General features: G+C 26.6%; 1 protein-coding gene across 1 annotated transcript; it reads right to left on the reverse strand.

The window, feature by feature from the left end:
* Positions 1-12,562: 12,562 nt before the first annotated feature.
* On the reverse strand, positions 12,563-13,496 carry LOC112599520 (trimethylguanosine synthase-like). The gene is made up of 4 exons (XM_025346442.1): positions 13,454-13,496; positions 13,100-13,231; positions 12,735-13,045; positions 12,563-12,673 (listed from the first exon to the last, which is right to left on the reverse strand). The coding sequence occupies exons 1-4, from the start codon at positions 13,494-13,496 to the stop codon at positions 12,563-12,565; spliced, it is 597 nt and encodes a 198-aa protein (XP_025202227.1).
* Positions 13,497-15,501: the final 2,005 nt, after the last annotated feature.

Consider the following 15,501-nt stretch of genomic DNA (forward strand, 5'->3'; position numbering starts at 1 on the left):
AATAATATAAAAAACGGGATATTATTTTACCGTGGAAGCGATTAATTAATTTACCCACTGTAGCGCACGCGATCGGGAATACTGATTTTGTTTTTTCTAAACCGATTTCCCTATGTGATTGAAACGCATTCGGTACAATAAGCGCGTAACCTCTATAAATAAAAATAATATCTTTTTATGCGAAATATCAATGTAAAACATAATAAACCGTGTTGATTACCGTACTTAATATTATAAAAGTTAACGAATAATATAATTGCCAGCTCTTCCTGTAAATCATTGTAACGTATAAATAAAAAACATGGGTAGGTACCTATAGGACCTGTGCATACGATTCATAGTTCCATAATAAAACCACGGGTTAAAATAAAAAGTTGTTCGTACTGCACTATTTATATTAGGTCATTTATTATAATTATATTATATTGCTTGAATTAATTCAAATGTATAAAACTGATTTGTTTTCAGATAAGTTACCATCGGGCGAGTAAAATGTTGTTTTTACTTTTTAAGAGAACTTTAGAACTTATTTTTTTTGTTAGAATATAATGAAATAAATTAAAAATGGTTATTTTATTCTAAAATTATTAGTTAAAAATTGAAATAATATGTAGGATTTAATTATTAAGTTATAGTCAAAATGAATAGTTGATTAGATAAAATTTCCCGTTAAAATTCAAATAAATCAAAAAAATATTCCAGAACATTTTTACGAATAAGTTAATTGATTTATATCGTTTTACAGAATTGAATAATTAGGTTCATTATAAATAGTTAAATTTTTGTCTGCTTTACTCAAAAGTGTATAGCTGTTCAAAAAATATGTCTTTACTATCACAATTTATGCTGGTTTATCTAGTTTGCAGTCAACATTTAATTGATAATTTAACTTAAAATTATAATTTTTTAATAAAGATATTAACTGGCTTTATTCCAATAACAGTTACATCATAAAATATTAAATTTAAAACGAAGTCCAAATGACACATGCAATCAAAACATGCTGTATGGTTACTTTTTAATTTGGGACTATAAAAATCGTATTCGCATAAACACACACACACGCACACACTCGCGAGATAATCAATTCCGGATGAAGAACACTATATAATATATAAATCCAAACAGAAATCGATTTCGCCGGAATGGGGTAAGAATAAAAAAAAATCGAGTTTAACGATTAAAAAACATGCACTTATTTGTATAGGTAATATTATCTACGATAAGCTGTTGTTATAGGCTGCGATAACGGATAATCACGTGCGCAGCTTAAGTATTCTAGCTGATTTTAGAGCGTTTCGGTCTGTTTCTATACTAACAAACGGTTAAGAATTATTAATGACACTTTGTGTGTGGTGTCATATTTTATTATTCATTGCCGTCAGACGTGTACACGTAAGACGCGAATAATATAATAGTAACAATTAATACCAAACAATAAAACAATTATTATAATAATATGCATTATACGAGTGTACGTGTGTTGTGAAACAATCGAGATCTGGAGGAGGGTTAGTTTTTTTGGTCACCTATACCTAATCTCACTCAATAATTAATACCGTCGATCAAATCGAATGCAGTGTATACTCTATAATAGTCGATATACTAAAAAGTCGTTTTGATGTCGACGTGATGTAAAAACGCAATCGGATAAAAACGATTTGATTATTTATACGTGAAAATTAAATACAACATTTATACCTACTATTTGCTATACGTAATATACCTACACAGCAAGTTATTAATATTATAATAACGGACACATTAATATGTTCTGTTTCGATTTTTGTTGGCCAATGTCACCCGCGTAGTACAATAATAAATTATATTTCTATATACTCGTTGCGTATATATATATATATATATATAATATACCAATACAGAAAATAATCATTTATGTATTGGGGTTTCAAAACAGTTTTATTTTCATAAGTCTAAAAAAAAAAAAACTATAATAAATAATGTATACGTTTATTTCCACAAACAGGTTATGCGTGCGTATAGCTAATGATAATAATTTTTTAGACGTACAAAACATGTAGGTATGGTATATAGAGAATAATATTATTTTGTTTACGATTAACATTGCCTTTTCCTCGTATTTACGATAATATATGGTTCCAATCAATTCGCAACGCTTGTTAGATTATTGGACGAACAATATTTGATGTCTTACACGCGCGTATACAGGTAACCCACACCGTGACGTAGATACTGCGGTTGTTGTATAAAACCGTACGAAAAGGAAAATATAAAATTCCGAATACATGGTACATTATTATTTTACGAAAAATGCTAATATTATGCACGCGTCAACGGTAACTGCGCACGAAAAGTATTTTAATAGGTACCTATTTATAAAACAAAAAAAAGAAATTGATTTTATCGATATTTACTTATTCATAGGCGTCGTATACCAGCTATAACGCGAGGAATACGATTGGTTTTATGCAAGATAATATTTTTAATCAAACTTATCGAATTTTTTATAGTATATACACAGTATTTACGTGTACTTCTATACCTCTATATAGTGAAAAGCCATGGAGAATTAAATAATGTCCACTATAAGAAGTTGAAGAAGTGAAATTTGCGAGAAATTATTAAATGTCCACTATAGAGAAACGCTATATTGATTTGGTTATGCATAAATATTGAAATTGGTATATATTGAAATATTAATTTATTATTTATTATATATATATAATATAGTAAAAATTGGGTAAAAAATGTTTATAAAAATGTTAACGTAGATACGTATTTACACAATGTGCAGCTCAAAACTGACGACCGAACACATAACCGAATCATTTGTCATTTTTCGAATAGGAAAACCTTTAAGACAAGATAAAATGTGATCGAAGTGTATAAAAGATAAATATAGTATTTTTATTCGATATGTACATGTATTGTGTCCAATTTTAAAAAGGTAATTTTTAATTTTGGTACCTGCAGTTTTTAGTGACCACGTTCACTATTAAGAGGTTCAAGGTTGTAACTCCTATTATGTGCATACATTTTTTCCAAGAAATTTAAAAGTGTCCTCTGTTGGTAAGGGTCCACTATTGAGAGGTGTTCATTAATAGAGGTTTCACTGTAGTATATTTTTGGTACGTCAGATCTGCTACTCGCATGGTTTTCTTTGTACTCTAACTAATCTTTGCAACAGTTACAGGAAACACCGCGGCGATTCGCGACCGAGTGATTCGCAGAGTTTTGCGTACGAGCGTTTGTCCTTGCTTTGTGATTTAAGAATACGATCGACTATTACTATTATGGTATACAGTGCGACGGATACATAATATGAAATGCAATGGCGAGATGACATGTGATATTCTATTAAAATTATTATCGTACTATTTATTACGCGAAAACATCGCGTTGTAAATAATACGCGAGGTACGTGAGAAAAAAAAATCCAATTGCGAAACTCCGTTTGCGGAACAACAATAATAACTATTGCGAAATTCGGTTTTCCGTCCATCCGTTGCAGTCGCCGTCCTAGAACGTCGGGTGCACTGCATTGTACTGCACATATTTTTCTACTGTACCTATTTTAGCAGGATGCGTCATTCGATCCCAAGAATTGAAATCATTGTTGTTACCGTACTATTGCAATATGTATTTACGCGATAGTTTGATTATTTGATTTGTCATCAATCATCATATTATATTAAATTGTATATATATACATAATATGTTATTATACCATAGCCCATAGTATTTTGAATGAAATATAATTATTTACGAGTCATAAAACACGATTATTAGACTATCGAATGCGACTACCTGAATTCGTAACGGTATAAAATTTGGAGTTACTCAAGTTAAATTTTAATTCCAGTGTACCTACTACTAACACAACCACACAATAATAGGTTTAATATTGTAATTTGCTTATTGAAATGTATTGAATGAACCATATTTTATACAATTCAACCTTGGACTTTATAATTCCAAGTTCACAACTCGTATTAAATTATTCACTTGCAATCTTAAATACACAATCAACAAGTTAATTATCAATAGATAGTACTTACCTATAGTAAAAAAACTCACCCGAGTCAGTGTCCAGCGAAGTTCAACAGGTGTCCAACAGAGACCTGTGTGTCTAACAAGTCAAGGACCAAATGGCTTTTTCTAGGTTACGCCACGCAATAAATGCTAACTTAATGCAGCTATTTTAAATATCAAAATGTTATTCTTGTCTAATTAATTTCAAATTTTTAGTATAAGTTAAAGTATTTTTACATATTTTTAGCATAAATATATCCTCTAATTTCTTGACACAAAATATTAAATTAAAAAAGGTATTGCATTTAACAAGTATTATTATAAAACCGTATTCCTATATATGAATGATTGACTCTCAATGGTCACTCGTGGCTCGTCTTGAGGAACGCAGACTTCATCCGCCAGAAATATAATATTAAACTGTAATTTTTGATGTGTGAAGGTACCAATGCTATAATAGTATAATACCTATTTCTTACCATAAGCCTTTATTATAAGACTATACAATGTCACATATCTCATATAAATCAAGAATCGACGGGATACGGTTCGGTATTATAATGCATCTATTATATTATAAAATGGAGTATTTCTTTAGAGTTTCGAAATGTATGACATACCTGTATATAGTATATATATATTTATATGCACGAATACGGTATATATGATACGTGTTGTATGTGATGTCGTATACGATTTATTGGCAGTTATCCTTTTTTAAACAGGTAAAACGCCAAAGTATACATTTAGGTATACAGGTTTTCAGACCCCTGTTAAAAGGAATAACTAATAAGACATGTTGAGTGTATAGGCGGTATTTTATATACAAATAGTGTACATTGTACAGTATAGGTACCTATTATTGTTTATTTTTTTTTCAATATCTTATGTACGCGCCATAACAATATACGTATACAGAATGATTCAAATTTACGTTAGTATGTTATGTAACAGTCATTTATCATATAAATATTTAAAATAGAGGAAAATGTATGATAAAATAGTATTTTTATTATAGGCATTTAAAATGATTTGTAAATTTAATATTTTTACAATATTTTATGGGAGTTTTTGGAGTGACCTTTATAAATTCATATGAAATCTATAACATTTTTTATAAACATGGCTTAATACATTTTAGTGATTAAAAACGTTAGTTAATGCTAAACTTTGCTTAAGAACAATTATTTGAAGTTTCTATCAATTACATTTTGTTTACGTGTATTATGGACACCACTACCGTCGAGTTCTTAGCGGTTTTGAAACACAATAATGTATTTGAAAAATAGTTTACACATAAATTCTCATTTGAATTTCTAAAGTTGATACAAATGCCTCTCTAAAGTATTGTAAAAAATAAAAAATTACAAATCATTTTAATTGTTAATAGTAAAAAAAAATTTCGTATATTACACTTTTCTATATTCTGAATATTTATTCGATAAGCGTAAAAAAATTAATAAACATTAATATTATTTATATATATAATGCATATTATTTATATAAATATGTCGTCAAACGATGTGTTACAGATTCGCAAATTCGGTAGAAAAAAAGTTTCCCCAATTTAAAAAATCATTAAATATATGTTTGAATGTTAAATGAAATATTCGATAATTAATTAATTGATTTGTTAAGTTTTTTTACAATTTACATTAATTGTATTGATTTTTTACTGTTATTATTGTTATTATTTTTATTTTGTTTGTTTTAAATAATTTAACATTGTTTACGTGTTTATTGAATGGATTATCTTACCTCTGCAGTGGTTGCAGTGTAGATGTTTCGTGTGATATAAAATAATATTATGCTTAGAACTATAATTATAATTGTATTATTTGTATTCTATAGACATCTGTGATGAGTGAAAATTAGGCATTTATAAAATTAGTCAATCAAATAACTAGAAAATATATACACATTGCGATGACGTTCCAATTTAAAAACGATCAAACGCGAGTTACTTTATTGGTGTAATAATTATTATCCTAAGGCAAATTACCGTGATCATTGGTTATTTTTATTCATACTAAACGTATATTTTATACCTAACCTATATGTAATATATGTGTGAATGGCATCGGTAGCCGAAATTCCATTTCCGCTTTACCGCCGCTGGACAAAACGTATGCGCCCGATCATTGGTGCTCTAAATAATACCTTATTTCATATTCGTTTGGTGCCTATAAATTATTATGTGCACGGAGAAACGTGATATAATATATTTTGTACGTTATAGTATATATAATATTATTATTATACCGACGAATTGACCGGGCACGAAAATAACAAAAATACGGTACACCTAATAATACAAAATGTGATATGTAGAACATTTAATATAATAATAATATAATATACGATAATAGTATGATGAACACTTATATGGTATAAAACAGCAAGCCGGACTATAAATAATAATAATAATCATTACTCGCGCTAAACACTGCGATATACGCCATATACGTATATAATAATAATAATAATAATATTATAATATATTATGATAAGTACCTATCTAAGAACGTGTTATCATAGTTGTCCATAGACCAATGTCCTACACTGACGTAATGATTACATCGCATGGGCTACTTATTTAGCTTATTGCTTGTATATATATATATATATATATGTATTATAAAATAATATTGAATATCATTACGATAATACCGTAATATACAAGAGTTTTAACACTGCACGAGGTTTAAGAGGTTTTTTATTCTCTTTATTTTCATAATTTTCATATTCCGATTTGAGATCGTTTCAAAAATATTTCAATGAACGATCTGCATCTGAGGGGATAAATCGTTGTTCACTGTGAAGACATAAAGAAATTCGAGTCATAATATTGTCGAAGTCTTAAATTTGTAATAATTCCGAAACGAGATAAAATTAAAATCGAAAACGATCAGTAGAATTATTATAAAACACGACTGTTATTGGTTTTATGATTTTCTTACACATTAGTTAAGTATAATATTTTCAGGAGTACTGCTTTTCAAAATTGGTCATTAAAAAGTTAGTATTTTAAAGTTTAGTTACTTTTAACTAAATAACATAATGAGTTAGTTTAAAAGAAAAAAAATCAACTCATAGCTTGACGCATAACATTTTTTTCTACGGAACAATATTAACTTTTATACCTATATAATACATAGTTACTTGTTAGTTACTAATCAATTAATAAATTGTTTAGTCATGTTCAGTTGATTCGTATCCTAGTTTGAACTCCTTAATGAAATATAACTATTTTTAACTAAATTAAGTTATTTTTTTTTAATATTTAAATTGTTAGTTTAAACTTAAAATTTAATTTACATTCCTATTTCCACATTAAATATTAACATAATAAGTTAGAAAAATTAGTTACTTGCCCAGTCTTTTTGCTTTTTCATTCACCAATTGCAAACCTTTGATTTTTTGAATTCTTATATTTAAGTATACTATTATTATTTATAATAGCTTGAGGTATTTTTTAACTTAAGTCTTTTTTAATCATTAAACATTTACTTATAATTAACTTTATTTGACTTTTTAAAAATATATCCGTGTTAAAAATAATAAATAATTATGGAATTTTTCGTTTTTCATGGAGAAATATTTTTGTATTAGTCTATTACGAATTAGTCTGTCTCATATTTGCAGATGCTAGTTACATTTAATTTAAAACAGTGATCCGACTTACTACATTCGGTTGTGTAACATAATTTAAAATACATATAACTACATACTTTATATTACTCGAATTCAGTCTTATATAATATAGGTACATACTACATACTCGTATATACTATCTGTAACAGATTTACATAAAAAAAAAAAAAAAAAAAAAAAAAAAAATGATTAAAATAAATTAAATTATTTAATTGTATGTCGGAAGGCCGCTGTAAATCACTTATCAAATGAATTTAAATTTATATAAGTATTATAGTACCGGGTTGTTGTAAATGAGATATATACAAATTTGCATTGATGTTATGCACAATCTTCCGAATGTATGCAGTCCGGTTAAAAGTACGTTGAAATAAAAAAAACATTAAAAAATTATTCTTTTTATCGTTAAATAAATAATATATTGCACTGAAGAAAATCTTAAAACGTCATATTGATGGGCGACGCACATAAATGCGAACAAAACCAATGTCGTATAACTAAATTATTTATTGATAAAAATATAGTAAATTTATCTCATATATTACTATTTGGCATATAGCGTAAAAAAGTGTCTGATTGTTTTTACGAATATTGCTGTGTTAATTTTGCATTAGAATTAAAATATAAATTTAAGTTCAAACTAATCGTACCTTGAGCTAATAATATTTGAATATTTTATGACAATGTTATTTTGTATTTCTCGAATTGTTTCAATGGATCTATTTTAATATTATAAGGCATTAAAATTTACCATATTAATATATTGTTTGGTATCATATACTTTATCACTTTCGGTCTTCTATATTACATTCGGAACATTTTGAGAATTCCAACTTTTAAGTTTTTGATATTTACATACAATATCTACTGTCATTTTACTATCTTGCATGCTCAAAGATTACTGTTATGCCCTATTTTGTCCAAATATAGATAGGTATCTCAATTGAGTACAAATACATATTGATTGTAAAAATAACGTATCTATGCATAAGTAATATAAGAATAATAATAATAAAAAAAATCATTTAAATGTTATATTATTTAATTTGTTAATATAAAATTACAAAAATATCAACTTTTAACTTAGAAAATTATGAATACAGTCAATTCATAATAGTACGATTATTATTTTTTATAATGTTTTTATTATTCAACGGATAAATAATATAAACACTTTAATGATTAGGTACATACTACACATAGTCAAATTATTATAAGATATACATGGTTTAATTAATAAAAGGCAGACAATGAAAAAAAATGTATAATGTTTTGATTGATTTTTATAAGCTTAAAATTAGATATTTTTTATTTATAATATTGCAGAAGTTTCAGCTAATAAAGCTTTCTTACCTTTAATGGATAAGAAAGTAGCGTTCACGCCAAGTATTATTGGCTCCTGTGAATGCACTTTATTTTATTTACATTGAGATATATAAGATGCAATCGGCATATTTATTTAGTTTTAATAACCATTGAAGACAATATTTCCTACCTGTTTTGTACGGGCTGCTATAAAGCAAGGAAACGAGGAAAAAAGGTCTCTTCGGACCACAAGGTTTATCACACATAGACGTGTTTCCAATATCCGGGGTACGTGCGCTTCCCGTATTTTTTATAATGTATACATATTTATTATTTATACTAATGTAAAAAAAAAAACCACAAACAAAACCTTAAATCCTTATTTGTACCTGATTGAACCCCTCTTACTCAGTGACCTACTGGCCTATCAATTGTTTCCAGGACCAATATACTCGTAACAATATTTACTGTGATAATGTATAGTGTAGAATATCTTACACGTACGTTTCATATTGTCGTAAAGATGAAGAATAACAATAAATCGATGTGGGTTTAGGCGAGAAAAACAGTTAAAGAATAAATATATATTTGGCCGTTATAAATATTACATACATATTAAAATATTATACGAATATTATACGAACCGCCCGCAATGTTAATAACTCGATAGGGTTAGGTACGGCGTGTAGACTTCTATGTGTTATAACACGTTTGCAGTAATTAAATGTCATTAACGCCAAGAAATAATCCCGTCTCGTAACACGCATGCACACATTTTTCGTTTTATACAGTGTATGATTAACCAATTGAGACCATCTGGTAACAACTCAAGAACTATTTAAGGGGATTTTCAATATCACAGTTGTTAGATATGATTAACAATACGTACACTACTTTACATTTTTTGACGATTGTCGGTTATCGTTCTTAAGGTTTAAAAATGCGTCGTTTCGATATGCTTTTTGAGCTAATACTATTGTATACGTATACATAAAATAATCACTCTGTACACTAATATTATACTTACTATTGACCATTATACGGTCGGGGCGAACGACGATTGGTACTGTTTGTGACTATTGGCAATCCGCGGGTATACGATATATTCATATAGCTATATCGCATATAACATTTTAGTGGGCGAAACAGGTGTCTGTCTCTTTCTATATAAAAATATACATAGTAGATACATAGTAGATAATATACGCACGCGCGATAATAATATAATATAATAACGTAATGTATAACGACGAACACGAAGTCGAATTGCCCACGATGACTCGTGGTATATACCTATGTATATAAATTTATATGTGTGTGACCTCGTCAATGATAGCATAATAACACACACGCACGCCGGGTTGTCGGTACCTGTATTACATTTTTTTATTCGTCCGAAAGGTTTCCATAACGCGATAAAAGACTTGTGGCTGTCCGGGCGACGAGACTGTAACATAATGATATCATAATATTATTACTAGGTTGATGAACGTATAGATTACATAAAAATAATATAAACGCTTGATTTGCATATATATATATATGTATATGTCTCTTGTTTACCGCGAGTACGATTTTTTTTTCTACACATCGTATATTGTAATGCGACAACAACTTATTTTGCTCCAATAAACCGTCTCTCTTTGTATATTAAGTAGTTTCGGTAAAATATTGCACGTGTTATATTATTTTATTAAATATTGTTGTCCTGCAGCGAGTATCGACTTACATATCATACAGTATCGTCCGAGTTCAGTAGTGGTCGTGCGTCATGACATAATCGTAATATCATATAAGTGACTGGTACAGTTTATATTATGACGTCTCTCTGATTGGTGCGAAAAAAAAAACAGTTCAAATCGTGTTCATACACTTCTACTTGTTTCACGATATAATATTGTCAAACATCACATTATATAGATTTCAATCACTAAAATAATTGTAAAACGTTGATTATTAAAATAACGCGCGTTGTTTTTGCGACGTGCATCATCGCCAACAAGCACGACCGCAAGTCTAAAACGGTTTACAATCGTCGCACTTTTATTTGGTACTAGATACCATTAATATATCCATGTGCTGTAATTCTATTGGTCGGTGGCATCATAAATAATAATAGTAATATTAACTATTAACTAAGTAAATACATAATAAATTTCCAAGGGGTTTAAGTACGGTGAGTAAGTATAACAAAATATTGCAATAAAGAAAAATATATAATAATCTTTCAAATATATATTGTATACATGTTTTTAAATAATGAAAAGAAACTAAAAACTTTTGCCTTAATTACACAATAATTAAATAGGTAACAACACATTGGGTTATTAGATATTATTAGATAAATAATTTAAAACAAAGGATGCACTATGCCTGAAATTAAAGAGTACATTCAAACAGAGTTTTTGTAATAATTATTCAGGGCAGTCGATAAATTCGTTCCTGATTTTATTTTCACAATCAACGTAAAAAACTAACTGCTTAGATTTTAATGACTTTAACTCTGAAAAAATAGGCGATTATATGAATGTTATCGGGGTTGATTTCTCTAAATACTTTTCTGCGGGTACTTAATAGTGACTTATATTTAAGCTAGGATATAATTTTAAAGGGTTAAGCAATGTGAAAACAGTTCGGCACTCATGTAGTGAATTTCAATGAAAAAAAAAAAGGATATAATTTTGATCATCATACCAAAGAGATACATTAATGAGTTGTACGCCATGCTCGTTGATTATCCCTAGACTTTGACAAAGACGTCCCTAAACGATTTTCTAGGGGGAGGGGGAAATTAATCTAAAAAAAATGAAGACTTTTTTATACATTCATAAATATCGGCCTATTAAGTAATATATTTATTTATTCATTTTCTACTGGAATATTTAAGGAAATTTAAGTATTATATTGTTATAATAAAAGTCAAAAATTATAATATATCAAATTGATTTACATCCTGTTACCTTTGGCATAATTTAATCTTCTATATTTTTTTTAACTTAAAATATTAAATGATCGTATAATTTTATAAATTACTAATTTTTTACAGTAAAATACACATTAAATAATGAAGAAAATAACTTTATTCTAAATAATTAAAAATAATAAATTAATAATAATTGTAAACAATTTAATAATAATAATAATCAAATATATATTATTATAGATAATAATCAAAAATAACAAATTAATAATAATTGTAAACAATGTTTTAAATAAACAATAAAAATAATAAATTCATAATAATTTTAAACAATGTTTTAAATAAACAATAAACAAAATAAATTCATAATAATTTTAAACAATGTTATAAATAAACAATAAAAAAATATAAATTCATAATAATTTTAAACAATGTTTTAAATAAACAATAAAAAAAATAAATTAATAATAATTATAAACAATGTTATAAATAAACAATAAAAATAATAAATTCATAATAATTTTAAACAATGTTTTAAATAAACAATAAACAAAATAAATTCATAATAATTTTAAACAATATTTAAATAAACAATAAAAAAAACAAATTAATAATAATTATAAACAGGGTTTTAAATAGACAATAAAAAAATAAATTAACTGACAACTGTCAGTTACTCCAGTAGAAGTTACCATAAAATGCAGTAAGTGAATTCAACTTACCATTAATAATATTCTGTTGAATTTCAACTTTTCCAAAGCCACTTCCCAACCACATACACTGAAAAATTATAATATAAAATTTAGTTTAAACTTAACACACTGATGATATTGTGTTTTACTTCAAATATATTAGTATTTTTTGGCATATGAAATGCAATGTTAGGTGCTATAGTTTTGACAATGTCAAAAATACTAAAACCTCCTCCAAGCTTATCAGAACACATGGACTCAATACTATAACATTTATTTTTCGAATATTCTGGACCTCCCCATGGTGGCGACATGAAAACAACATCAGCTTTTAACGTTGGGTAAATTTCAAACAAGTCACCAACTATAAATTCGATTTTATCAGCAACGCCATAAACCTCAGCATTATGGCGTGCTAATTCTATCTTAATCGGATCGATATCAACTGCAATAACTAAATAAAAATAATGTTATTAAAATTTATACTAATCACATAACATTGTACTAATAATACCTTTTTTGCATGTCATAGCTAGTTGGATTATATTGCCGCCTGCTCCGCAAAAAGGATCCAATACAATTTTATTTTTACAACGTTTTGCTATATGACGACTTAATACTTCGGGACAGACTGAGTAAAAGCTTTCTGTAAAATAAAATATGGTTTCAGAGAATAAAATTTAACATATTCCCTGTTTACCAATCAATGTCTTACGAGTTATAGGGTGTGTCTAAATATAATGCACGCACCTTAACTTATCCCACTTATCTCTAAATTATTTAAATACCTATGTTTATATTATTTAGAAAGAAATTTTATGAAAATATATGTGCAGTCAACATTTTAAGCATAATACAATTTAATTACCAGTGTCCAAATGAATACCGCGATCAAAGTTTTCAAATAACATGTGTCTCATTAACCAATATTTAATGGGAATCTGTTCCGGTGTTTTTGTACAGTTTGAGTTGTTTGAGTATTTTCGATTTATAAAATTTTGGTAATTCTGATAATTTTGATAGTTCTATTATAAAAATATAAAATACTAAATTTATCTAACTATATATATATATATAAGTGCACATAGTGTTTTCCATATTATTTTTAATAATATGGTTTAATATTATATGTATCAAGTTTTTATTGAATTATATTCAATATGTAATCAACAAAGCTTAATCTTGTACATATGAATCTTGTTATTCAAAGTTCTAAACATTATGAATCTCATGAAAATTATTGCATAACATGCATTAAAACTCAAGTATCATTTATAGAAAGTAAAAATTATTTTGAAATTTATCCACAAAATAATTATCGATTAATTGCATTTTAAAATTTAATTTTTAAAACTATTATTAAATTTAAAATATATTTCATACATGATTTTCAATTTTTTCATTGTAGTGATATTTATCCGGGAATGTTTGAAAGATTATTGGATTTTGATTTTTTCCTTTTTGATTGTAATTATCAGAACGGCCTGTTGAATTCTATAATACAACAAATAATATTAAAATTATTGTTAATTAAAAATAATTCAATTTAAAATAAATTTTACTGAGATATTTTGTAATGTGATTTACTTAAAACATTAAATCAGATAAAGTATACACTTATAAATGTATTAACATAAAACTGCATAAATAAATAACTTACATATTAAAATATAAAATGTATCCTAAACTAATTTACATTCAAATAAAATGTCTTTAATGAATAAAGTACCTAACACACATCTTTACTCTTTAGTCACTTAAACGTTTTAATAAACAATTAAAAATATATTTACAGTTGGTTTTGGCGAAGTATAAGTTTTGAGTCATATCCGGTGTTGAACTGTTTATTGGTATTGTGACAGTATCTTTGATGGATAAACTTCATACAGTTTATCGTCATTACAATAAACCTAAATCTTTGAGAACCGCAGTGATTTTCCTGATTGTTTATCGTATAATTGTCTGTAATAAAAAAAATTAGGGTAAATTGATTCATTTAAGAATACTATTCAAATTTCTTTTATTTTTGCATTTATTCCATAATAGTACAGTATATATTTATTTGTAATAAGATAGTTAATAATAATTCTAGTCTACAGTCATAATAACGTGACAAATCTACATGAATTATGTTGAACGTAAATAATTTTATAATTTTGAAAAATATTTTTTAAAAAATTATGATCTAGTAATTTTATTAAGTTTTAAATATTGATATTGCTGGATTGAAGAATTTTAAAAAATGCATTTTTAACAATACATAATGATTTAACTAATTAATAAAATAGTTTGGTTTATCTGAATTTATAAACTATAATTAAACAAAATGAATGAATATTACTTACGTTTTATCAGTTGGTTCGTTTTCAGTAGTTGTAGTATATGATTTAGGTTTATCTAAATGGAAGTTATTTGGAGGTTTATTTTCGACAAATAATTTGAATTTATTATTTGGACATCTATCGTTCCTATAAAAACGTATTTAAATTTAAAACTTCAAAATAGACGTAAATTTATTTCGTATTTCTAGGAAATAGGGTAAATAGATATACTCTCCAGATCCACACCTTATAAAACCTTCATGAAAGAAAATCAAAGCTGGGCGGAAAATAGTTATTTTATAAAATATAAATACTTAAAAATGTATGCCGTTGTCATAGTTAATCAATAAACGTATTTTATTTTTCTAACCGTTTTATTCATATTTACGACCAAAATTTCAAAAAAGCAGTGTAATAGTATTTTGTCCGTGTCATTACGTTTTATTTCGTTAAAGGTATTATAAATTAAAGAAAATAATAGTCAAATACATCACAGTTAGGATAATATTCGCTAGTTTTAAATAACTTAAATTAAATAATTTCTATTTTTTTTGATAATAATTGTTTAATATTTGTACAGCAATGTACGTAATAA

The sequence above is a fragment of the Melanaphis sacchari genome, unplaced genomic scaffold (assembly GCF_002803265.2).
Source record: "Melanaphis sacchari strain LSU unplaced genomic scaffold, SCAv2.0 Contig528_pilon_pilon, whole genome shotgun sequence".
Classification (NCBI taxonomy): domain Eukaryota; kingdom Metazoa; phylum Arthropoda; class Insecta; order Hemiptera; family Aphididae; genus Melanaphis; species Melanaphis sacchari.

Excerpts from the sequence above, each read along its gene's own strand:
- LOC112599520 (XM_025346442.1), bottom strand. The coding sequence starts at position 13,496 with ATGTTATTTGAAAACTTTGATCGCGGTATTCATTTGGACACTG. Across the intron at positions 13,046-13,099 it reads AGCTATGACATGCAAAAAAG|ATTTAGTTATTGCAGTTGAT; the intron begins GTATTATTAGTA and ends AACATTATTTTT. Across the intron at positions 12,674-12,734 it reads AAAATACTAATATATTTGAA|TGTATGTGGTTGGGAAGTGG; the intron begins GTAAAACACAAT and ends ATAATTTTTCAG.